The sequence below is a fragment of the Stylophora pistillata genome, chromosome 1, assembly GCF_964205215.1.
Source record: "Stylophora pistillata chromosome 1, jaStyPist1.2, whole genome shotgun sequence".
Taxonomy (NCBI): Eukaryota; Metazoa; Cnidaria; class Anthozoa; order Scleractinia; family Pocilloporidae; genus Stylophora; species Stylophora pistillata.
This window is the reverse complement of record NC_142519.1, coordinates 1,826,258-1,852,500: the sequence shown is the minus strand read 5'-3', so window position 1 is coordinate 1,852,500 and position 26,243 is coordinate 1,826,258. Positions and strand designations below refer to the sequence as shown.

The 26,243-nt window shown below is 38.8% G+C and overlaps 3 protein-coding genes, 1 long non-coding RNA gene and 1 pseudogene across 5 annotated transcripts in view; all 5 read left to right on the top strand.

Annotated features, from left to right (window-relative positions):
• LOC111340265 (ryncolin-2-like) overlaps window positions 1-602 on the top strand; it is a 3,105-nt pseudogene extending 2,503 nt beyond the window's left edge. Inside the window, exon 4 of the transcript XR_015990698.1 lies at window positions 1-602. This exon is cut by the window's left edge and continues 114 nt beyond it. The product of XR_015990698.1 is annotated as a ryncolin-2-like (transcript).
• A 1,322-nt stretch (window positions 603-1,924) lies between these two features.
• Window positions 1,925-4,537, top strand: LOC111340256 (ryncolin-2). Its single transcript, XM_022947079.2, has 3 exons — window positions 1,925-2,232; window positions 2,783-3,175; window positions 3,626-4,537. Exons 1-3 carry the CDS (start codon window positions 1,998-2,000, stop codon window positions 3,886-3,888), a joined length of 891 nt encoding a protein of 296 aa, XP_022802814.2. The 5' UTR covers window positions 1,925-1,997; the 3' UTR covers window positions 3,889-4,537.
• A 2,825-nt stretch (window positions 4,538-7,362) lies between these two features.
• Window positions 7,363-9,253, top strand: LOC148740773 (uncharacterized). The gene is made up of 3 exons (XR_015990699.1): window positions 7,363-8,224; window positions 8,577-8,616; window positions 8,868-9,253. It is a non-coding gene; the product is annotated as an uncharacterized LOC148740773 (long non-coding RNA).
• Window positions 9,254-9,931: 678 nt separating this feature from the next.
• On the top strand, window positions 9,932-13,184 carry LOC111340264 (microfibril-associated glycoprotein 4-like). The gene is made up of 7 exons (XM_088757004.1): window positions 9,932-9,981; window positions 10,096-10,136; window positions 10,869-11,024; window positions 11,192-11,229; window positions 11,398-11,509; window positions 12,024-12,413; window positions 12,538-13,184. The coding sequence occupies exons 1-7, from the start codon at window positions 9,932-9,934 to the stop codon at window positions 12,798-12,800; spliced, it is 1,050 nt and encodes a 349-aa protein (XP_088613130.1). The 3' UTR covers window positions 12,801-13,184.
• Window positions 13,185-20,333: 7,149 nt separating this feature from the next.
• On the top strand, window positions 20,334-25,563 carry LOC111340268 (zinc metalloproteinase nas-15). Its single transcript, XM_088738360.1, has 9 exons — window positions 20,334-20,452; window positions 20,941-21,117; window positions 22,426-22,549; window positions 22,966-23,057; window positions 23,299-23,379; window positions 23,510-23,652; window positions 23,755-23,878; window positions 24,981-25,099; window positions 25,463-25,563. The coding sequence occupies exons 1-8, from the start codon at window positions 20,383-20,385 to the stop codon at window positions 25,091-25,093; spliced, it is 924 nt and encodes a 307-aa protein (XP_088594486.1). The 5' UTR covers window positions 20,334-20,382; the 3' UTR covers window positions 25,094-25,099; window positions 25,463-25,563.
• Window positions 25,564-26,243: the final 680 nt, after the last annotated feature.

Here is a 26,243-nt window from a genome sequence, read left to right as displayed (position 1 = left end):
ACCAAGGATGTGCATATTCCAACCTGAATGGTCTCTATCACGTTGGCACACATTCCACATATGTCTATGACGGGATTTTTTGGAACAGTTGGAAGGGTTACCAGAGGTCTATTGCAAAAGCTGCGATGAAGATCAAACCATTCAAGTTTTAGAAACCGAAATATGATAGATTTATATATTGTATTTCGGTTTCTGAAACTTGAAGGCGTAAAAAAGAGCTGCGATTGATGTTTTGAAGATATAACCTGTTGTTAGAGTATTGCCGAAAATAATTAGGTAGGGCATTTAAGTAGAAGTTTCAGAAGGCCTTAAATGTTTGGAACAAATTAAGATAAAGCAGAATTGTAATAAATACTTGCTATTTCTCGTTTTTATTAGAGGATTGTAAATTCCTAAAATATAACATTTGTGAGTCATTTTTCTTTTATCGAGTGAACAACTATCTACATTCAGCGAGGTTTAAGTAGATAGAAACACTTTAGGCTCGGGATCCTACGTGGTTCGGCAACTTTTGTTTTTATTTGATTGCATATATAAGGGATGTTGTGCAATTTAAGTAGGGATAAGTCACGATAAAATAAATCCAGCTCAGTTTTCGCAAATCGTCAGTCTTTCCCTCGTTTTTTTACACCTTAACATTACCACCTTTTTCCACGAGAAAAATCAAAAGCTTCAAACGTTAATTTTCACTGTTGCACTATCAATTTGTTTTACTCAGAAACCACGAATTAAACGAAGAGTGAAGCACACAATCATTTTTAAAATATCTGCTTCTGCAAAGACGGTCCTTTCGATTCACTGACCAAGAATGGTTTTCCTTTGGCCCTGAAAAGGGTTGGAGATACCCTGTTTCAATAATAATTTGATTGTTCTCGAATTCTTTTCATTTGTGTCGCTGTAAGCCAAAATCGATTCATGGCCAAACTGCCTCAGGAAGGAACAGCGATCGAAAATGTGATTTCTGAGAGCGATGCGACCACAACAAAATAGCACACGTGATTTCTTTTGCTAGAAGTTGCAAGATATATTTAGTTTTTCCACAGACAAAACATGGAAACTTCAAGTGAAATCCTATGCATACCAACGTGATCAGAAGAGACACTTCAACTGATTGGGAATTGAACCAATGAAAGCAAGGAAAGAATTTTAATGTTGTGAAGGGAGTCTAAATCTGGCTGAAATGCACATCAGAGAAGACAGAGAGACTCTATGCTACAATGAACCCAACAAGGTCTTACAGTATAAAATATTTGTGTAATATTGTCTTTCTCTGCATCATTTTTTTCCTGTTTCGCATATGTTTCTGTTTTCCCCTTTATTGCGATTAGAAAAGGCTTGTCTTGTGTTTGTTATTAGTTGCGGGTAAATTTTTGTATGACGGGCGAGAATAATTTGTCTCCAGAGGATTTGATGTGACTATATAGGGTTATTTTTATGATCGATGAAAAGTCTACTCTTATCAAGTTTAATCCGCTTTTCTTGAATTTTTTATTTCGTGATTGATTTGGTGGCCCTATTGAGCCTAGATGAGTAGGCTTTGGTGATCTTCGCGCGTCGTTATGTCGCTATGCAAAAGCGTAATATTCGCAAGTGCGGCACAGTGACCATTCGCGTAGTCAAAAAAAAATCAATCAATGAATCTTCCAAGAAAAGACTGATGTCCAAAAATATTCATGGCTAGAAGTTCATCGAGATAACTGGAGTTGAGATTGAAGTTAATTTTCGCTTTTGCCAGTTTCCGAAAAAAAAAAAGGAAATAAATGACCTCTTGCGAGTGCATTTATGCCCTCGCATGCAACTAAACGAACGTGATGTCTAAGAGATAGATTCAGTGCCAAAGTAAACTTCATAATTGGCGAAAAAACATCCGAAAATTCTTGTTTAGGCATGAAAAAAAGTTTTGAATAAATACCTATGACTTCGTTGCTGTTTTTCAATTCATGTGACTCAGCCGCGAACGAGGGCATACGACAAATTTTTCGTAGCTCCCGGCTAAAATGATTGTACTCCTCTTTCTATGGGTCAATGCACTTTCCTATGCTGTAGTCAGCTTCCAAGATTCGGTGACTAAACGAAAAGAAAATTCTCCTTGCAACATCAACAACTACAACAGCTTCTATGCTGGCCCCAACAAAAAGCTGGAAAATATAATCCTGGGCATGAAGAGACAACTGGACGAGATTCGGGAGGAACTGAAGAATCTGACAAAGAAGGACGCGGACAGTAGTAAAGGTATGCTGAACTTCTTTTGTGATTCAGTAGTAGCGCTGGTTGGAAGTTAGTGAATAAATTGACTAACTTGGGAAAAAACATCAGCACCTTAGATTTTAAAAACGCTGACTTATTCTACGAGTTTCCTTTCGGAAATTGGCAAAGGTCTGATGATGGAACTTCGAGGACGCTGCAGCTCACTAGAAAACTAAAACAATCAAGCTTCCTCTTTGATGGCCACGGCCTGTCTTTGCACGCCCAACAACATGGCAACGCATGCAAGAAGCAACGTATTTAAATCGCATGCAGGCAATCTTACAGATGATCATAAACAGAATTGTACAAAACAGCATGCAAACCATTGAAATGTGGTAATTGACTGCAATTTTTGACAACTTTAAAAAGGTTTGTTCAGCTTCGGGAAACAGCCGGTTACACGTTTTTATTTTCTTCAGAGCCTTCTTTGTAATCATCTTTTTGAACAAACGTCAGTGACTGCTCAATTTCTCTGCTTTAATGACATTGACGGGGACATCCTATTATTTTGCTGATTTTTCTCTCTCATCACAAGACTTGCCTCATAAAAACTGTGCTGAGCTCTACAAATCTGGTAAAACAATCAGCGGTGTTTATACAATTGACCCCGATGGTTCCAGTACCGGTGCCTTTGATGTATACTGTGACCAGAAAACAGCCGGTGGAGGGTGGACAGTGTTCCAGAAGAGAGTGGACGGCTCCGTTGATTTCTACCGCACGTGGGATGACTACAAAAATGGCTTTGGTAACCTGAATGGCGAGTTTTGGCTTGGACTGGACAAGATACACCGGCTGACAACTAGTGACAGATATAAGTTGCGTGTTGATCTGGAAGATACAAAAGGAAACACAGCTTATGCCGAATATAGCATATTCGCTATCACGAGCGAGAGGACTAAGTACCAGCTAAGTCTCGGGAGCTATTCAGGTTTAATATGAACTATCGACTTTTATATCATAACTTAGACACAAGGCGCGCTCTGATTGGTCAAAAATCTATGTTTATTGTGCCGGTAAGCACATAGAAACTGTCCTGAGAAATAACGGTACAAGGGAAGAATTCTCGGATTTTAATTTATTGAAAGCCTATGGTTTGGAGGAAACGAGGAGCACGCTTTGAATGCCGAAAGCAACGAGAAAATTTTTTTATTTTTCTAACATGTATAAAATTCTAATTTCAAATGTAGTTAATTAACTGGTAGCACCGTTTGACGCCTTCGGCTCGTGCTTTACAAATCTTTCTCTTGTTTCTCTCAACACCCCCCGTGGTTAATTATGCCGTCAAACCGATAGAAAGTATAAGAAACGCTTATTTTCTATGCGTTATTAGTATAATTAATAATTTTTTTCTAAATAGCTGATCAATTTTTTCCTTAAGGTACTGCTGGTGATTCTCTCGCTTTGCAACGAGGCTATCCATTTTCAACTAGAGACCAGGACAATGACGGCTGGAGTTCAAATTGCGCTACTGAATATAAAGGAGCCTGGTGGTATAAGCATTGCCATAGTTCCAACCTGAATGGTCTGTATCATCACGGGAAACACTCCTCACACGCTGATGGTGTCAACTGTTCTAGCTGGAAAGGACAAAAATATTCCGTAAAAAGAGCTGAAATGAAAATAAAACCCGTAAGCCGTTAGAGGTGTGCGATACTAGCCTACAGCAGTCTTTTCGTTTTCTGTTAGCCGATAAGGTGTCACATGAGCTGAGCGGAAATGACGCAAAGGCGTGCAGCCTTTGCTGTATGCCGTTGCCGTATTTTCTGCTAAGCTGAGAAGTAACGAGAGAGACTACTCAGGCTACAAGATACCAACTAGTTATTAAATGTAAAGCATCAAATTTGATAAAGTGGGGCTTTGAACAACCAACTTGATTTTAGTGCTCGAAGACTGGTCATGGACTTCAGTTGATCTAACGACAAAATCAGTGTAAAGATAGAAAGGAACTTAAGGGACACGAAAGAACAAAGCAAAAAGAGATTTAATTCTAAGCAAATTGCAACTGAGGAAATAAAATTATTTTCCAATCTATCAAATCTGTTCTGAATGTGTCATAGAGGCACATACTAACATCTCAACACGTAACTATGACTGCACGCCTGACTTCCTCTGCAGTTTAAAACTCAACATTGACACAAAAATAGCACCAATTATATTTTGAGTATTTTAAGGGGATATTCATCCGTAATAAGCAAATTAGAGCAGGTGAAATCGAAACCTCTCCCACACTTCACAGGTATTTTGATCATTTGTTTACAGCTGGAAAATATAACTTCGCACCAAACCTTGACTGGTTTACATTGTTCTCTCCGCTACCTCATTCAGCTGTAAGCGTCCATACAATGCTCTATGAATTCCGTTCAATGAAAAGTTTTTCGTAAATAACTCAATTCCGAGAAATTATACTGGCATGAGCTTGCTCGCCCCTTCTTTTGGAAAGATGATAGGCCCCTGAAAAAAATGGTCCGCAGTGTGCAGTAGTGTTTCGCAATATGGTAGATGATCGAAAGGTTCTGAAGAGAAGAGATGGCTGTCTTGCAACCGTCTCTACAACAGGGATTGTAAAATTTTTTTACCTGCTCTCCGTCATCGGAAATAGCTCCAAGAATCCTACCTTCTTACTGGCTCCTACAATCCGGCCAAGGTCTACCGGCTCCGTTCCTTTACTTCTCACGAGGTCAAAGTAAAGAAATAGATCCACAAGTGGGGTAAAAAAAAAGAAATGCAATACTGGTTTTGGTTACTGAAAGATAAGCAAAGTGCATTCAAGAGTCTGAGGACTCATTTTCGTGATCAGTAGTTAGGAAATCATAGTCACAATTTTTGGTGGGAATCCAAGTATCTTCTGTCTCCAGCTTTGCTCAGCTTTGCTGCTCATCGCTTCAGTGGACGCAAACACCGCAGAATGACTTTTGCTGTTCAGTAACAGCGACACGCAGGTCGACTCCTTTAACAAAACCGGAAAGCCCATGGCCAGTACCAAGTATGGAAATCAACAAGTCTGGGTTCATGTCACATATATTTACAGGACATACGTGACAAATTACAGGAAAAAGAAAAGCGGTGAGGGAGTTGACCATCCTGAAATTGCCTTGCCCTAAGTGTCGAACGTGACCGCTGGAGTTTGGTCGCGTGACTCTTAGCGCTTTGCGCTCACACGTATTCACTGATTTAATTCATGCCAGCTCCAGAAAATACACGCTCCCGACCTTGCTTCGAAGATTTTTCACCTGTACGTCCGATTTATTTCCCTTCACAAAATCTACACGTCAAAATCAAACTCTGCCTTGCTATACCAACGCCGACTCAAATAAGCTCTGAAAGAAATAATCAATCAACACTGAATATTTTGGAAACATTAGGACTCTTGAAAAAACATAACCGTACAGTTTACCTCAGGATTAGACACTTGATAAGAGTGCGACATAACATTTTGCAGTGTCACATTACTTTCCGTCTTGTTTTTAGCCGAAAGCGGACGTCCACTCTATTTTGCTTTGATGTCTCCACTTATACGAATAATTCTCACGAACACTTTTTCCAATCCCTAAGGTGTCCGCTTTCGAGAGTGTTGACCGTTATAGCATTCTCTCGATTTGCAAGTTTAAGTAAGAACATCTGACGGATAAGGTGAAATCACTGGATAGGGAGTTCCAGACATTCAGAGCTCGGTAAAGGATTGTAAACTGCTTCATTTTAATTAGCTTACAGAAATGTAACGATAGCAATTGGTATTTAGTGTTGAGTAAACGATGAGCAAAGAATAGAGCACCAAAAGTGTTTGGAAGGAGATTTTAGTACGAGGACTGTAAAACAATGGCGTGGTATTTCAATTGAATTTCGTAGGAGTTGTCGGAAAAATGCTTCTCATTGGATGGAGCTAATAAGACAAAACACGTGAGCAAACATATACACACGTGAGCACACATATGCTAGTTTTGTCACGTTCACTGAGGTCTATTGTCAGATGATTGGATTGAGGTCCTATCGCTCCCAGAAAACCGTATACATCTTGGAAGAGATAATGTCCGGAAAAATATCCGTGGATATTTTCGCGCCAAATAAAGACTATCGCTCATTTACCATTTACAGTGCAGGAGTAAAATATATCAGTTGTTTCGGTCACAGGAAATCGAAAAAAAATCTCCGAAAAACACTAAGTTAGGAAAAACAAAATTACGAAAGGATATACAAAACCGAAAAACTATTTGGCGGTAACAGAAAGCGTAAGTGTTAAAAATATCGAGGATATTTGGACTATAAACAAGGGCGCGGTATTAGCGTTAGTTGAATTTTGTCGGAGAAGCTTCATGCCGATTAAAGTAAATAGAAAAAGAGAGGCGAGGAGTGCGCGTGCAGGTTGTCGCTAAGGACCTCACGGGCCGCCGGCGAAGTCCACCGGATGAAAAAGCGGTTATCGCCGGCTGGATTTTTGGCCGGCGATCGCTTGGTAAAGTAAAATGGGCACTTTTGAGCTTACACACTTACAATCAGATACAATGAATATATGAAGTTCATATATTTTGAACTGCGGTATTAAATACGTATGATGCACCATCCTTCGCAGTAGATAGCGCTATATATGCAATAGCGAAAATCAGACCTGAAAAAAATCAGGCCTGCACGGGATTCGAACCACTGACCTCTGCGATACTAGTGCAGCGCTCTACCAATTGAGCTAACAATTGGTAGAGCGGGGAGCTAACAATTGGTAGAACTGGGAGCAGGCCGTTAAGTTGATTCCTAATAAACTCGTGATGATAAATCAAATTAACGGCCTGCTGCCAGTTGGCTTGTTAGCTCAATTGGTAGAGCGCTGCACTAGTATCGCGGAGGTCAGTGGTTCGAATCCCGTACAGGCCTGATTTTTTTCCGGTCTGATTTTCGCTATTGCATATATAGCGCTATCTACTGCGAAGGATCGTGCATCATACGTATTTAACACCGCAGTTCAGAATATATGAACTTCATATATTCATTGTATCTGATTTATCATCACGGGTTTATTACAAATCAACTTAACGGCCTGCTCCCAGTTGGCTTGTTAGCTCAATTGGTAGAGCGCTGCACTAGTATCGCAGAGGTCAGTGGTTCGAATCCCGTACAGGCCTGACTTTTTTCAGGTCTTATTTTTGCTATTGCATAAATAGCGCTATCTACTGCGAAGGATCGTGCATCATACGTACACTTACAATCGTTTACCACCTTTGAGCCACCTCACTTGAAATTCAGCCGGAAGCGTAATTTCTTAGCTACAAACCTGACGTGCCAGTTTTGTCACGTCTATTTGCAATTCATTGCATCGAGGTCCTTAGGCATGGGTCGCACTTGGCAAAGTTTGGTGTGAATGTGGTCACTTTGGTGTAAAAACCTGTCATCGGGGCACATTGCCTAATGCGACCCTAACTTTTCCAGTTCGCAAAAACTTTGAAAACCGGCCAAAACATCAAAGACGCCGTAGTGCTTGGGTGGGGCAGGCAGATTTCGGAAAACTCGGGCTAAAGAATAGCTATCACAGCGGTAACTGTCATCGCTTGTCAGTAAACAGCAAACGACTCGACTGGTCGCGGAACTGACCAGGCATATGGCGCTCAAAGTAATCTTCGCTGACGTCGATTTCTCGCTCTCATCATAGCGGCAGTCAAAACAGTTAAACAGGCGTTAACCCACCTTTCATAGATCATACGAAAGACAAAAAAGTGCTCGTGATTTAATTGAATAAGAAGAATAAGCATCACATACAATGAAATATATGAGGTTCATATATTTTGAACTGCGGTATTAGATACGTATGATGCACGATCCTCGCAGTAGATAGCGCTATTTAAACAATAGCGAAAATCAGACCTGAAAAAAATCAGGCCTGATTTTTTTTAAATTAATGTTTGTAATGTTACCAATCATGCAAATTAGCTAATTTTGTATCGATTCGTCCTTTAATTTAGTACCAGAGGTGGCCCCGACTCAACCTCAAAAGGTAAGGCGTGCATATATTAGGCCTACAATTAGCCTTCAAGTTATGTTGTGTAATTAACAAATGTTTTAAATTTAGACCAAATGTTATTACGGTTAGGAATTTTACATCTTGTGTCAGTCATTACATCCATGCTTCGCTCTTAATTATCACGAGTGACTTCGTTACTCAGTTTTTGCCGGGTTTCGTTTATACAATTGGATAAATCAGTGTTTACTTGTAAAGATCATGACTTTTAAAGGATTTCAAGATTTAACTCATTTAATTTGTGACGGTGGAGTCCATTCTTCAGTTTTTTTGGTTTGTAATGAATTACTAATGAGATTGTGTCCCATTGGGTATCCTGTTTTGAAAGGTTAAAACTACAAAAGTCACTGGACCGAAAAATATATCAGGTAATTATCAACGTCACTTTATTTTGTTCTAAAACATGTTCACGATTTCGTCTTCAACCTTTTTGGCTGGTTCAATCTAAATGATCTTTGTAATTTTCTGTCGGGATTAAGCTGGGATGCTCAGAATATATTAATCTTCTAATGCACTCAATATCCAGGATGGACAGAAGTAGTTAAGGGTCGAACTGTTACATTTTGCTTTCTGCCATAAAATAAGGAGTCAAGCTTATTTTGATGATGCTTTTCTTCAGATTTAAGGTGTAAACAAGTCGTGGAACCTGAGGAATGCCCATGTGAGCCCGAAGAGTGGCGTTGTTCTTACGAAGGCGTTATACTGTGACGCGGGTGTTCATGCCCGTAGGAAAACACACTAATAAGTATTTTGGAATGTGTGATGCGTAATTTTGGAACACGTGTGGTTTTAATTTAAACCACCTATTGCAACGTGCTTACCACAACGAAAAAGCATTCTCTAAGCGTAGAAGTAATCTTACTTCATACAGAAATTAACATTTCAAACAGATGGTAACAAATGCAGTAAATGGCTTGAACCCGGGGGTAACATGTGAAGGTGTAGTCTGATCGTCCGGGTGAGTGTAGTCCTGAGAAGGACTGTTGTCGGTGGTAGTGACTGACGTTTCGACAACCTGTTTTAAAGTCGAGAAGTAGTTGCAGTTAACAGTTAGGCCTTTTTTTCCTCTTCAATTGACAGGTGTCACATCGCGACAGGTGCTTATCAACAAATGTTTCATAGTTTGCTCGGAAGCCTTAAGTTACCCTCACAGATAAAAATGTTTCGGTGGAAGCTTTCACTTTAATTTAAATAGCGTCTGTTTTTTTCATCATTCACCCGCTAAAAACTGTTAAGTCTAGGGAGGATTTTCCCGTAATTAAATTGTAGCCCTAAATCATTCGGGTTCTCTTGGCAATCACTTTGTTATGTGTAAGAAAAAAATAAAAATGTTATTCATCAGTATAGGCCGGTCCGTATTGGGAAATCTGCGCCCTCTGTCTTGGGCACGAGTACCGGGCGGAATCCAAGACCTCGGGCACACTTTTTTTTCTTCTGGTGAATAACCTATATATATTTCTTAAATGAAGTTACGTTAGGAGTTACCGTTGTGCTTTTCATATCCTTTTTCAAATAATCAATTACCATGCAAGAAAAGTTCCGATTTAGAAATCATCTGAAACAATTTGAGGAAAGGCTCAAACGTCACAGTGCTAATGAGTTAAAAAGTGCTTTTCGGTTTACATATCCAGTTAAGTTAAAATCCTTCTATTGAAGATATGAATATTTGTTTTGCTCCTAACTATGACGGGCGGCTTCATTGCTCAGTTGGTACTAGCACCTAATAGGGCGAGGTATCGTTTCTGTAATTAAAATTTTATCCACATGAGAAGAATGATTTTAACATTGCGTTGGTTAAATCTATTGCTAAATTTAGTGAATTTTATTGAATGAGGTTGCTTTGATAGGTTACAACTACGAAGGACTCTGAAAAACAAAAACATTTCAGGTAAAGACCAACTCTAGAACTTGCATGTTGGAAGGAAAAGTTGACGACGTAAACGTTACCTTTCCTTACAAAGACTCCGAGGCCTTTTCGTAATTTTTGATTGCTAAAGAAATGAGTAATCCGTTTTTCCTCGAATAAGTGGGTGGGCGCTTATTTGAAATCACGGCTAAACGAAAAAGCACCAGAAAAAATCGCTCTCCAAGGAAAAGTTATCGAATGTTTCTTATGCTTATCGACTGATTCGAAGTTGGATTTGACATATGTACATACAATGACAGATGATTTATTTCACTTTAAGCTGTTCTCATCGGTTATCACTACTATTATAATTATGAACGTTATTATTATTATTACTATCAAATTATTATCATTATTAATATGATTATCTGTTACCATTTTACTACTGGTTGAGTGTCAAGTAGACACTATATTCTTGAATTATCGTTCTCTTATGGAACAGGGTACTCATAAATATGTGGGATGCGGCAGTAGTAGCCATATGCAGTCTATACTTTATTCTCATTGGCTTTACAACTAAAATAAGTTCAACTTAAATAATCTTGTCTCTGCTTTTGTACTGTGTACAAACTTATGCATGTTCAGAATAAAGTCGATCTCTTAGTAAACTTACAGTCAGGAATTAAGGAAGTATGCACGGGATCATGGTATGAAATTATGCTTTATGTCATGGAATAAGAAGGCAGCTGTATTTTGAATGATGCTTTTCTTCAGGTTTCATATGTCCATCATTCGAGGAACCTGCTGAATGCCCATCAGGTGATGATGAGGACGACCTATGTCAGGCCGAAGGCAAAATTGGCAGTGATGTCGGCTGCCCACCGGGTTTAATATGTTGTAATACTGGCTGTCAGTTTCTTGATTGTGTGGGTACGTATGCCAAATGGATTCAAAAAGAAATTCCAGGCAACTTTGCTAATAACGTTTTCGCAGGCTCCAACTCAATCTCAGTCACAAAATATTCTTCCCATCAGTGTATGTAACGTAAAGGTGCAATTTATGCAACTACGCTCATTTTTTATCAATTGGTCCCTTAGTTCCAGAGGTGACCCCAACTCCAACTCAACCTCAGAAGGTAAGGCTTACATCTATTAGGTTTAGGTATCTTTTCTGTAATTAAACTTTTATCCACATGCGAAACTATGATTTATGTCATTAACATTGTGTTGGTTAACTCCATTTCTAATTTGAATGAATTTTATGAATGAGGTTGTTTCATAAATGATATCCTGCTTTGATACAGGTGCCGGTCTGCGAAAAACTCCAAAATGCTTTTCAGAACCTAAAAAGACAACTGGACGAGATTCAAAAGGAGCTAAAGAATTTACCAAAGGATGATGTGGACAGAAGAAAGGGTACAGTGAAATTTCAACATGCCATTGATACAAAGTACGGAAATGAAAAAAACAAAAAAAAAAAACTTTTGTTGTAGGATTTCTATGAGTTCGGAAAAGCGGCAAATGTGAGCACCGGGCTCATCGATAAGACTGGGTTTTTACCCATAGCTTGGGTTTGATTCTAGTATCGGTAAGTTATATCAAGAGAAAATAATGGAATCTTCTGTGTACACCTTACTCAAAAGAACGGGTAATAAAGGCGAACATTTTTCGAGCTACATCTTTATTTGTATCATATGTTAGATGAGCGAATAAGACTCGGATTTATCATTCCAATGTAACTTCATTTCTAAACTCATACCGCGACACGAGGTTCGCGCGGAAGACGAAAGCAAATCTTTTAGAGGTCAAGCATATAGAGAGTAATTGAAGTCACAGTTTGTATCATTTAGAGCGGCCAATTTACCTGTATCGAGTGATTGGTCGGGTTTTTTTTTAACATTCTCTGTCCTTTTGGCTTGGAATTTTTCAGATTCATCCCTGCCTAAAAACTGTGCTGAGCTCTACAAATCTGGAGAAACAATAAGCGGTGTTTATACAATCGACCCTGATGGGTCAGGTACCTTTGATGTCTATTGCGACCAGAAAACAGCTGGTGGGGGATGGACAGTTTTCCAGAAGAGGCTGGACGGCTCCGTTGACTTCTACCGTGGGTGGAAGGAGTACAATAATGGTTTTGGTAACCATAATGGCGAGTTCTGGCTTGGATTAGACAAAATACACCGCCTGACAATTAGTAACAGATACAAGCTGCGAGTAGATCTGGAAGACACCGAAGGAGACATACGCTATGCAGAATATGATTTGTTCGCTGTCGCAAGCGAGAGCACCGGGTACCAGCTTATCCTTGGGTCTTACTCAGGTTTGCGAATTCAGAAAGGCTATTTGTTAGTTTTTTTTTATGCATTGAGCTGCTTTCTAAACGCATTGATTGGATCAACAACAACATCAACTACGTTTGCTTAATCAAAGATTGTTTTTCTCAGGAGCTGCTGGAAATTCTCTTACTCGTCATCGAGGAAAAGCCTTTTCCACCCCAGACAGGGACAATGATCGGTATTGGCCTCACAACTGTGCTTCATTGTACAAAGGAGCGTGGTGGTTCGACGATTGTCTTGACTCCAACTTGAATGGTCCGTATCATGGCAAACACCAATTTTATTCTGAAGGGATCTACTGGTATCACTGGCAAGGAAAGGATTTCTCTGCCAAAAGAACCGAGATGAAAATCAAGCCAGTGAACGCCTAGAGCTCCATCGATGCCCTCCAGTTATGACACAGCTTGAATTTTGATTAGGTTAGGATTAGATTACCAAATTTCTTTGAATCTTTAGCATTTAATTGTTGGCAACAGACCACTATTAGATATCGATGCAATGGCAGAAATTGTAGAAGAACCGAACCTGAAGTGAAGGAGACAGAGTAAGACCCAATTATGGGCATCGGGATTTAAAACAGAGACGCATAACAATATATTGCCAAAAATATACTCTTGTTTTATTCATAGGGATTTTCTTTTTTTTTTTGTTTGTTTGCTTGTTTGTTTTATAACCCCTTAAGATATGGAAACTCAGTAGCTTGTCATTTTGTCGTTATGTTATTCAATCAATAAACGATATGGATGTATCGACTACTGCCACGTCTCGATATGCAGTTGAATGAGTTACCACAGTTTATTATCCAACTACACTTAGAGGAGTCCAAATAACCCCATAGACGAGTACAAATATCACGCGGTATTTGTACTCGTCTATTGTTGAGTACCGGTTAAACAGGTTTTCTCGCATCGTGCAAGCGAAGAATTGGATTGTAGTTACGAAAACAAAAAAAGTGGCGGACAATTTGAATCATATTTCCGACGAAGAAGAGTCAGAATGGCTGGCAAATATAGATCCAAGTTTATTAGATGAATCGAACAAAGAAAAACAGCTTGACGACCAGAAAATTTCTTCATTTAATGAAGAAAATAGAAAGAGGAACACAACGAGCCAATTCCGTTCCGCTTCGCATACTCCTGTCATGCACTCCTCGTAAATAAATATCCGCGAAATTCGCCCGCACTGAAATAACAGTTTGGCGTGTTGGATAATAAATAACTTATTAGACGTTTTTTTTGTGTAGTATCACTGAGTATTTTTACTCGTTATTTGTATTTTGACTCGCCCTACAGGCTCGTCAAAATACGGCACAACTCATAAAAATACTCAGCGATACTACGCAACAAAACGTCTAATAAGATATATTTATTATCCAACTACACTCTTTAGGGTACAAATAACGCCATAGACGAGCAAAAGTATCACGCGGTATTTGTACTCCAAAGAACCAGTTTGACAGGTTTTCTCGCATCGCGCAAGCGAAGAATTGGACTGAAGTTACGAAAAAAATATGGTGGACAATTTGAATCATATTTCTGACGACGAAGAGTCGGAATGGCTGGCAAATCTAAATCCAAGTTTATTAGATGAATCGAACGAAGAAAAACAGTTAGACAACTAGGAAGAAAATAGAAACAGCCACACGACAACGTGCCAATTCCGTTCCGCTTCGCATACTTCTGTCACGCATTTCCCGTAAATAAATATCCGCGAAATTCGCCCGCACTGAAATAACAATTTGGTGTGTTGGATAATAAATAACTTCTTAGACGTTTTGTTGTATAGTATCGCTGAGTATTTTTACGAGTTGTGCCGTATTTTGACGAGCCCGTAGGGCACAACTCGTAAAAAATACTCAGCGATACTACACAACAAAACGTCTAATAAGATACATTTATTTATCGCCAGGGAGAGGGGGGAGGGGGAGACCAGGGGAGAACAGAAGCTTTTAGCGGACCACATTCAAGGGAAATGGAGGGGTCAGTCGTTGCCAACGGAGTGTAAAGGGAGAACTATAGAAAACTGACTGGGAATTCAATTGCCAATGAGATTCATCACTTAGGGACCGAGGCTAGGGACCTAGCTTGAGACCTCAGTCTTATGTGCCAAGGTGTTTATTGATTTCATGAATAATGCAAGTGCGGAAAATAATAAAAAAAAGAACAGTGCTTTACCAGAAAAAGAACATGACGCAAGTGTTACGAATATCTTAGCGCATGTGAAATGTATTTTTATGGGCTGATGAATTCATCGTGTTTAAATAAAGATTACATTACGTGCTATCAATATGCTGACGACACCACCCTGTATAAACAGTCCACCTTTAATAAACTCATGCAAAATGTTACCGACTTTAACAACTCTCTCAGTAACATGGCAAGCTGGTCTTATACATCAAATCTTTCCCTTAATCAGGCGAAAATCAAACAAATCGTGCTTCAACAAATGAATTGGCTCGAGTCCACGATCTTAACCATCAGATCACACAATTGGAAATCTCGAATCGCCAGTTGGAAAGAGCGAGTAAAACTTCAAGAGAATTTGAAGCGGAATGATCATGTCAAGGATGTGGCAAATGCCTCTCATGGAGTCTTAAGTACATTTCGTAAGTTGAAACACTTTACAGACTTCAACTTAAGAAAGAGACTTGCAGAATTACTTGTGTTATCAAGACTCGACTATTGTGACTCTGTCATTTCACCTCTGCCGCAATACTCGCTGAAGCGCCTTCAAAAAATTGAGTTTGCTGCCGCAAGTTTTGTTTATGGCAGATATGTTAATAACATTGGAGACATTTTAAAGCTAAATTGGCTTCCTGTGGAAGAAAGAAGGGATTTTAATTTGCCGAAGTTGACCCGTAAAGCGCTTTATTTTAAACAGTGGCCAACATATCTGAACTTAACGAGTCCCTATACGTAGAGAGCTGCGCTCTTCAGACTGTATTAGACTACAGATTCCTTTAGAAAAGGGGACCTTTCAAGACACCTTGGCCGTTTTATTTAATAATCTACCAAAGGAACTGAAAACTTGTGATGACTTGCATATTTTTACATCGCGTTTATTTAAATACTTAAAAAATCAGGCGAAGGCACGCCTTTAGTAATTTTAAATTAGTTAAAGTTTTAAGTGTATACAGACTGGAATGTTTTGCTATTTTAAATTTATGATTGTAAATATTAAATATGTTTTAGTTGATCCTATAATGTATTTAGTTAGTTAGTGACAGATGAAGAGCCCCTCTGTGGAATCACTGTGAATAGACCCTTTCCTTTACTACTTACTTACTTACTAGTACTTACGTTAGTGACAGATGAAGAGCCCCTTTGTGGAATCACTGTGAATAGACCCTTTCCTTTACTACTTACTTACTTACTAGTACTTACGTTAGTGACAGATGAAGAGCCCCTTTGTGGCATCACTGTGAATAGACCCTTTCCTTTACTACTTACTTACTTACTAGTAGTTACGTTAGTGACAGATGAAGAGCCCCTTTGTGGAATCACTGTGAATAAACCCTTTCCTTTACTACTTACTTACTTACTAGTACTTACGTTAGTGACAGATGAAGAGCCCCTTTGTGTAATCACTGTGAATAGACCCTTTCCTTTACTACTTACTTACTTACTAGTACTTACGTTAGTGACAGATGAAGAGCCCCTTTGTGGAATCACTGTGAATAGACCCTTTCCTTTACTACTTACTTACTTACTTACTAGTACTTACGTTACGTGTGAAAGAGATACCTGCGCGGTAGTCATCTTTTCAGCCTTGAACTCTGAAATGTATATATCTTATTAACCCAGCGCGAGGGCCGTACTGGGAGAATATCGGCCCGAGGTCTTGACAGTGCGGACCGAAAGCAGCGAGGTCCGTACAACAAAAACCGAGGGCCGATATTCTTCCAGTACGGTCCCGAGCAAGCTTGGTTAATAAGAGATTTATTATACGACTGAAGTTCAAAGGGACACAAGTGCGGTACCATCGGACCATTCGAGACAGTGCCCGGTCCAATACTGAGAGAATATTGACCGGCAATAGAGCATTTTGATTGGTTGATTTTAGTTATTGGCCCTCTGACTGCCCGAGTCGTGTAATAAAGTTTATTACTGGCTCCTACAATCCGGCTAAGGTATACCTGTTGCATTCATTTTCAGTGTTTTTTACGCTCATCGACTGATTCCAAGTTGGATAAAATATATGTACACAAAATGACAGATGATTTATTTCTCATTGAGCTAAGTTCCCATAAGTTATCTTTACTATTACAATCTTTATTATTATCATCCTTTTTATGACTGGTTGAGTGTCAATTAGTCACTATATTCGTGAATTATCGTTCTCTTATGGAACAGGGTACTCATGAATATGTGGGATGCGGCAGCAGTAGCCATATGCAGTCTTAACTCTATTCTCGTTGGCTTTACAACTAAAATAAGTCCAACTTAGATTATCTTGTTTCTGTTTTTCTACTAGGATGGTACTGTATGCAAACTTACGTATGCTCAGAATAAAGTGGATCTCTTAGTAAACTTACATTCAGGAATTAGACTATGCTTTATGCCATGTAAAAAGAAAGCAGCCGTATTTTGAATGATGCCTTTCTTCAGATTTATATTTGTCCAGCATTCGAGGAACCCCTTGAATGCTGGACAGATGCCCATCAGATGGGTACAGTACATGTCAACCCGAAGGAAAAATTGGCTTTGCTGCCGGCTGCCCACCGGGCATAATGTGTTATAATACTGGGTATCAGTTTCTTGATTATGTGGGTGAATATGCCAAATTGATTCAAAAAGAATTTCGAAGCAGTATTGCCAATAAAATATCCCATCAGTGTATGTAACGCAAAGATGCAATATCTGCAACTAAGCTCATTCTGTATCAATTGTTCCTTTAGTTCCAGAGGTGACCCCAACTCCAACTCAACCTCAGAAGGTAAGGCTTACATCTATTAGGGTTAGATATCTTTTCTGTAATTAAAATTTTATATGCATGAGAAAGTGTGATTTATGTCATTAACATAGACCACTTTCATAAATGGCTGCCGGATTACTATTCTTTTGTTTAATTTAAATTGGCCTTTCTGGCCTCGCTTGAGATAAAGTATTCTTTTGAATTTTGTACTGGAGAACGAGGCCAGAAAGGCTAATTTAAATTCAAACAAAAGAATATTAATCCGGCATCCATTTATGAAAGTGGTCTATTGTGTTGGTTAAGTCCATTTCTAATTTGAATGAATTTTATTGAACGGGGTAATTCGGTAATGATTCGCTCCGACGAAGGGCTTATGCTCGAAACGTCAGCTTTTTAACTCTTTACGGTGGCCAATTAACAATCTCAACTTAGTTGATAAAAAAAATTACCTTGTTACTCCCACCGACGCGCCACAGCTTCTTTAGAAACTTACCCCCTTTAATATATTGAATGAGGTTGGTTCATAAAAGATATCCTGCTTTGATACGGGAGCCCGTCTGCGAAAAACTCCCAAATGCTTTTCAGAACCTAAAAAGGCAACTGGACGAGATTCAAAAGGAGCTGAAGAATTTGCCGAAGGTGTCGCGGAGGGCCTAGCGACCACTCCACGAGAATTAGCGACCGCTCCTCTCAGGCCATGTGCGAGAAGAAGTAGGATTTTTTCCTCCGTGTAAATCGTTGTGTTCAGTTGAGAATAAAGAAAAAATCGCGTTCGCGACAGAAGGAGGATGTGGACAGAGGAAAGGGTAAAGTAAAGTTTGAACATACCATTGACGCAGAGTATAGAAATGAAATAAAAAAAGAAAAAGAAAAGCATTTATTGTAGGATTTTTATGAGTTCTGAAAAGCTGCAAATGTGAACACCGGGCTCGTCGATAAGACTGGGTTTTTACTCATAACTTCGGTTTGATTCTAGTATCGGTAAATTAAATAAAAAGAGAATCTTCTGTGTACACCTTACTCAACAGAACAGGTAAAACAGGTGAACATTTTGCGAGATACGTAATGATTAAAAATCTTCATTTCCATCATATGTTAGACGAGCGAATAAGACTCAGATTTATCATTCCAATATAACTTCATATCTGAACTCATACAGCGACACAAGGCTCGCGCGGAAGACGAAAGCAAATCTTTTAAAGGTCAAGCATATAGAGAGTAATTGAAGTCACAGTTTATATTGCTTAGCGCGGCCATTTTACCTGTATTGAGTAATTGGTCGGGTTTTTTTTTTTATATTCTCTGTCTTTTTGGCTTTGAATTTTTCAGATTCATCCCTTCCTAAAAACTGTGCCGAGCTCAAAAAATCTGGTGAAACAATAAGCGGTGTTTATACAATCGACCCTGGTGGTTCAGTTGGCAACAGGACACAATTAGATATCAATGCAATATGGCAGGAATTGTGGAAGAACCGAACCTGAAGGAGACAGAGAAAGACCCAATTATGGGCATCGGGATTAAAAAAACAGAGATACATTACAACATATTGCCAAATATATATTTCTTTCTATTCATGGGGATCTTCTTTGTTTTTTTTTTTTGTTTGTTTGTTTTATAACCCCTTAAAGCATGGAAACTCAGTAGGTTGTCGTTTTGTTGCTTTTTATTCAATCAATAAACGATATGGATGAATCGATTTTGCACGTGAAGCTGATTTATATGAGATTTGTGTGTAAATCAATGAATGAATCGACAAACAAATATAGATAAATGCTTTGATATCAACAGGAACTGCCAACGCCTTATGATATTTCTTGAGTACAATGATAGCGATCGTCTTTATCACAATCACTGTGATATTTTATTGAATTAAATAAATAAATAAATAATATCACAGGGATTGTGATAATGACACCAGCGAGCTAGCTATGAGGTTTACAGGTACAGAAAAATTACGAATCCTGCAGTTCAGTTCAACGGTCAATTTCTCTTCGGACGACACTCATTAAACGCGAATGGTGTAAACTGGTGGTTTCACTGGAGGGGCCAATCTACTCAAGGATCTGGATAAAAACTAGAATCAGACTGGCAAAATTTAGGCCTTCATAGATCCACATTGTCGATTAAAGGTGCACCTTGATACAAAGCTCATTCATGAACCAGGCTGATAACGCCTCAGCCAGGATAACAATTGTAACGAATGTATAGCAATGATTTAGCCCGTATATCGATCCCTCTAAAAAAATAATTCGACTTGTGCGTGTGGTTTTTAAATCTAAATATTCATGATTTCGTTTTCTGAGAGTACTTTTGCACAAACGTTTCTGTAGGTTTATTCATAACAAGAGGGAAGGAAGGATATGCCTGAGAGAGAACCTCTCTGCAATGCTGTGATAAATGATTAAAACGACTATAAAATTCTCTGAAAGACAATTAATATTTCGTGTCATCTCTTAGCTAAGAACCATCGTTATGGTGTAACACGTTAACTAATACGATAAGTGAGTTTGAAATTTAATTTTGTCTAAACAAGCATAAGGGTATATTCTGTTAAAAATCTGCATGTGACTTCGGTGTTGATAGTTGTTTGACCAGCTTATCGAGAATGAAAGACGTGGACGAGTCGAGAGAGGACAGACCAGAACAGCGAGATCAAACTTGGAAATTTTTCTTGCTGGAACCACTGTATACCCCAATTGCGATTTCTTCTCGAGGATCCATAAGAAAACTGGTTTCGGTTGGACATTTTGCACGCAAAGGATTAGGAGGTTTTTTGTCAAAGGTTATCGTTGCTGAAATGAGTTTTTCATACATGAGACCTGACAAGAAAGCTTAACTTTAGCTCTGTTTGTCCTCATGTCCTGACCAAACAACTGTCGCTAGTCGAGTTTTTGCTCTCTTTCATATGGAAACTTTGCAATGCGTGAGTGGTTTGAAAGACTAATATTTACCTTAGCAGTAAAGCTACTCAAAAGCTACTGGATCAACTTGATAGCTTATCATTTTTTTCTAGTTCATGCATCAAGCAAACTAGAAGAAATGAATTCCTGGTGGCTTATTTTATTATTTTCTGCGCTTAAAGCCGAGGCGGTGTTGCATCGACCCGAAGGTATCGTAAAGATATTAATTGGCACAAAGGCAGACATAATGATCTTGCTTTATTAATGAAAGATTACCAGACAATAATGTGTATTAAAAAAAAATTTCAGGCTAGTATTAGTGGAATGAGAACCGGAAAGACGAAGTTTAGAGCTTGTTAAAATGAAATATTAACAAGTGGATCGCTGTAAATGAAGATATGCAAGCTGACAAAGGAGACACCTCATTCCGAGGCATAATCGAAGGCCTTCTCGTTCCAGATTCCAATTTAACGTGTCGCAAAAATAATGTTTCAGTAACCCTTCGTTTTATATCGAATCTCTTATTCGTTTTCTAGTAACATTGAATCATCTGAAAGTTCGTCTCAGCCGAGAAAACATGACGATTGTAAGAGAAGATAAATAGAAACGATGGAACTATTCAAAATAGAAATTTAGCCATAAAGAGCGTTCTTTTTGTTGAGATACATGTTATCGATGAAAAATCGCTTTGTTACAGAAAATATTGGTGTGAAAGACAAACGTTTGTTTGAGGGTGACATGATCCTCACAGACGCTCAAAGGATGGCAGCCGCTCTCGGAGAGGATGTCAGCAAAGCAGGGCTGGGGCGTGCGTCTATCAGAAAGAATCTATGGCCTGGGGGTGTTCTTGTGTATGAGTTGGATCCTGCAATAGGTAGGTAGTGACGCCTTACTAATATGATTTTCAATGTTACAAAAATTAGTTTATTGACGTGATGTAGACCTAAGGAAACTAAGAGCATCTACTTAACACCCGGAGTTTAACATGGCACTAGTTTTAACAACTGCACATAAAATAATCATAACTTTGAATAGGCGGGGACTCAAGTGACGTACTCAATGACTCCAGTTTCTATTACTGTAATTCATCTCGTGTTCTATATTCTGAAAAGGTCCAGCCAGAGGATGCACAAAAGCTTAAAAAGCCGCGGAAAAACAAAACAAAACACACAGACAAGCAAAAAACAGGGAAATAAAATTTAAAAGCTGTGTCTTTAATAAAGCGTTTTGGGAGATAAGGTAACCATAGACAGGCTGGTCTTCAAAGAGCTTGGGCTCAAGTCTCAGCTAGTGTCTGTGCTGAGTTTCTTGGCAACGCACTCCTCTCTCCATGCACGAGTGCATGAGCACTGGTTAACTGGAAGAAAACCTGATACAAGGTTGGTGGGTGATTGGCCAAGTGTCCCAGCGGAGGGGAATAACAATTTCTGTATGGAACTAGACTGTAGAGCAGGCGTCTTATTTGCGAGTTAATGTTAAGAATCTCGTGATCACTTATTCGACCGGCCATGATTGAATTGGAGGTAGAGTAGACAGTAGATGTAGGGGGGCAGGGAAAGGCAAACAGACGCCTGATAAACACTTGCATGAGAGATTCTTGTAGTCTGTGTATAGCCACTTTCTGCCTTAAAAAAACAAACAAACAAACAAACAAAACAAAAAAAAGAACAAAAACAAAAACAAAAAAACCCGACTAAGCATTCTTGGGAGTGAAATCGAAGTTGATAATCAGGTCACCTTTGTCAGAGTTCACCAACTTTTATTTTTCCCGCAATAGTGGTATGAAGCAGTTTGGTTAGTGATTGACAGGTAGAGCTGAACTCTACCAATCAAAAACTCCGTTCATGGGCGAATGGAGTTTCCCAAAACAACAATGACCTCGGGTATGCGTAGCGTTCATCGCTCCACCCACTCCCCCTCTCCTCCTTTCTGATCATCACTCACCACCTTGGAGAAAATTTCTTTCTCTCCCCAGCCATCCGCTGCTGCTGCAAAAAAATCAAAGATGGCAGCAATAATTTTCACCACGATAATACTGAGCACTCGCCCGCAAAAGTTACATCTGTTCTGCAGGCTAGTTTGGGACATCAGGGAAATTTTCGTCAGCGTGGCTTACTTGACTTGTGCAGCCTTTTTGGCCAAATAAAGTACAGAACTGATGTTTGATTTAATGTATTTACAGAGGGAAGTTCTAAAGCTATGGCAGCAATAAATGCTGCCATGAGGTTATGGCGTACCAAGACTTGTGTGCAGTTTAAAAAAAAGACGACAGAACATGCATATGCCTATTTTCACATCGGTCGAGGGTGAGAGAAAGGGCTAATTTTCCATGAATCTATGCGAACCTTACTAAGATTTTCTCCCAGTAGGCTCTATGAGCCATACAGCATCATCATCTGCGTGAGTCATCAGATGATTAGGTTTTCAGTTCAATTTGTTTCATTTAACATGATATTTTACTAGAACTTCGAGCAGAACCGCAGTGGAAATGGCCATCAAAATATAGGAAAGGTTTTTTTTGTTCATCCATCTCCAATACCTTTTTACAAGATAGAGCAGATTCATGTAGAATTAAAGACCTAAGCTAGCGATTAGGTTTCCAAGCTTTAATGTTTAAAAATCGGCTTTATCCACTGAAGACGGGCATGATTTAGTTTGGTGAGGCAAGTTTCACAATCTTCTCTAACCATTTCTTGCCTTTGGGCGTAATTATTTCCCTCAGATGTACCTCATACGTGGGACGAACAGGGAGAAGACAGATGATATCACTCGCCAGAGGATGCTGGTACACACATACTGTGGCTCACGAGATCGGTACGCTGAAAATGTCAACTCAAACCTCTTTTGTAGAAAGAAGGTTAACATGTTGATCTTCTGTATAAGGTTATCCTGCTCGGTGTTTCAAAAGAAAAACCAGTGGTCAAAACTTTACATGACTCCTCAATGACTTTATGTTATCCTTAGCAAAACCGAAATATATCCAGGAGTGTGCAGTTTGTCCTGAAAGTGATAAAATCTATTTTGTCATTTTTTCCCCCATTTTTTCGTTTTGCAGGTCATGCACTAGGATTCTATCACGAACAGTCCCGCCCTGATCGCGACGATTTCGTCACAATTTATTGGCAAAACATACAAAGTGGAAAGTATCATTTTTTATCATTATTATTGTCTAACTCAATACAACAGTCGTTTTACTGTATATAATCTTTTGGAGATAATTGGTTACAAAGGATAACCTTTTTCTTGGTATACATTTCTTTTCTTAGGGCTTGTTTATGCCTTTAATAAGTATCCTCGCTCCACGATTGATTCCCTGGGGACCCCATACGATTATAGGAGTGTGATGCATTATGAAAGCTACGCGTTCAGTAAAAACAGGAGACCAACCATTGTGGCCAAAAAACAAGGAGTAAGGAGGATTCAAGTGATATTTATTCTTCCTATGAGGCTATGTCTTGGCAATGATTTTGCTTCGATAACTAACTGGAACTGTTGTCTCGTCTGTCTGTAGGTTACTTTAAGTAACAGGAATGGTCCAACAGAAATAGATATAAAACAGATGAACCTTCTGTACAAATGCAGTGGTGGAGGCGGTGGCGGTGGTAATGGAAGCGGCGGCGGCGGCGGAGGGGTTGGTACGTCCTGTGTTGCATCCCTACACATCTTATTAGAGTATTAGTAAACAGCTTGCTTAATATGAATTTAATATAACGACAGAAATAAAATCTAATCTAGGCTCACTTCTCCTTACTATAGGCTATCTGGCAGAAAAACTGGGAAAACTTTTTTTAATAATCAAAGTTGATATCTTAGACAGTACAGTGCACAAAAACCTTGAAAGTGACGTTAAACGTTCAGGTGGTGCTTTTCGCATTATTATGTTATTCTGTAAAAGATGCCTCTTCGCGATCGATTGTAGTCACTGATGCTAATAATACTGCAAGGTGTTGAATATTACCAGAATTTCACAGTGCTCATATTTTTTCACAGTGCTCACCAGAGTTTCACAGTGCTCATATTTTTTCACAGTGCTCACCAGAGTTTCACAGTGCTCATATTTTTTCACAGTGCTCACCAGAGTTTCACAGTGTTCATATTTTTTCACAGTGCTCACCAGAGTTTCACAGTGCTCATATTTTTTCACAGTGCTCACCAGAGTTTCACAGTGCTCATATTTTTTCACAGTGCTCACCAGAGTTTCACAGTGTTCATATTTTTTCACAGTGCTCACCAGAGTTTCACAGTGCTCATATTTTTTCACAGTGCTCACCAGAGTTTCACAGTGCTCATATTTTTTCACAGTGCTCACCAGAGTTTCACAGTGTTCATATTTTTTCACAGTGCTCACCAGAGTTTCACAGTGTTCATATTTTTTCACAGTGCTCATATTTTTTCACAGTGCTCACCAGAGTTTCACAGTGCTCATATTTTTTCACAGTGCTCACCAGAGTTTCACAGTGTTCATATTTTTTCACAGTGCTCACCAGAGTTTCACAGTGCTCACTTTATAAAATTGTGTTCCATTCGATAAAGGAGTCCAAAAATCAACAAATGTGCAGTTACCTATAATGCTTTCTCATGCTTACTGAAAGCCAAAAAAAGCGCTTAACTTATCTTCAGATTAGACTATCAGCGAGATACAAATCATTGTCTTTCCACCGGAAGAGGATGATAGGTAACGTTTAGGGAAACCATAGAATGGAGGGATAGATCTAGACGTGTTTGTTTTCTGTATAGATTGCAAGGATAAGAACAGTAATTGCTCTCGCTGGAAGAGTAAAGGATACTGTCGTCACAGTTATGTGGAATACATGGCGATAAATTGCCCAAAGAGCTGCAACAAATGCTGATGCAAGGTAAATGGCTAAAAACCTTTCACACCCATCATGAAAAATCCAATATCTAAAAGGATTAACTGAAATATGATAATGAAAAGGTTTTTCTCATTTTTTAAAATTTTCAAATTCCCCCATTTTTTTCAGCTGTCACAGCTTAAGATAGTAGTGAACGAACCATATCTTATTTTTGAATAAATAATTGATTCTTTTTTCCTTTTATTTAAAGAAATACGAGCGGGATTGTAGTGAAATAACCATATGTTATTGTTAATGATTGATTCTTTTTTTCTTCCATTTAAAGAAATACGAAGGGGATAGAATACGGACATATGATTCGATTGTTAGAATTCAAACGTTCAAGACTAATTTTCTTTCTTACAGGTTCTCAAGTCTACGTCGAATCTATTTGATGCATCACCAAACAAGTCTCTTGTTTTTTTGAAACTCAGAAGATCAGCCTGATCAAAGAAATTTCTCATGAATGTGATACACCGTCATTTATTTAAGAATACCCATGGTTAATCATCGTAGCCACCAAGTCAACAGTAGTCAGGTTGTTGTTTAACACGCAAAATTCAACTTCAGGGGTACTTCCGTCAGTGGTTGAAACATGCTGGTAACGAATCTCTTTATGGAATGGCAACTTCCATAATCCCTGTTATTCTCACTTGTTAGTCTCGTCTTTCCATCAAAGTACTACTTCCCCATTTTGTGTACAGTGTATGTTTGTCCTAAAAGGTCTTACGTACGAGCAAGAACCTTGGATAGCGTCATTGAAAGTAGCGTTATGGACTTCTGAAGAAAGAAGATTGATAATATCCAGGATTAAACCAGTAGCCTGCTTTAAATTTGAATTCAGACTTGTATTTCATCTGCATTGTTCCCTTTTCGTATTTTCAAACGAACGTTTTTGGTAGTTATGAGTAAAATTCAATTCTTTGTTAAAAGGCGACCTTATGACTAGATAAATAATTTTGAATTGTGACCAAGAATATTTCTCTGTTCTAGTTGGTACTATTTCTCTATTCTAGTTTGCACTTTTAGGAAGACAATAAATTATAATTGAAATTTTCAAGACCACAAATACTTTTTTGCGATCACCGCAAAGTTTTTCTGCAGTGAAAATTAACGTAAGTAAATTGTCGAGCTACACTTCATGCCT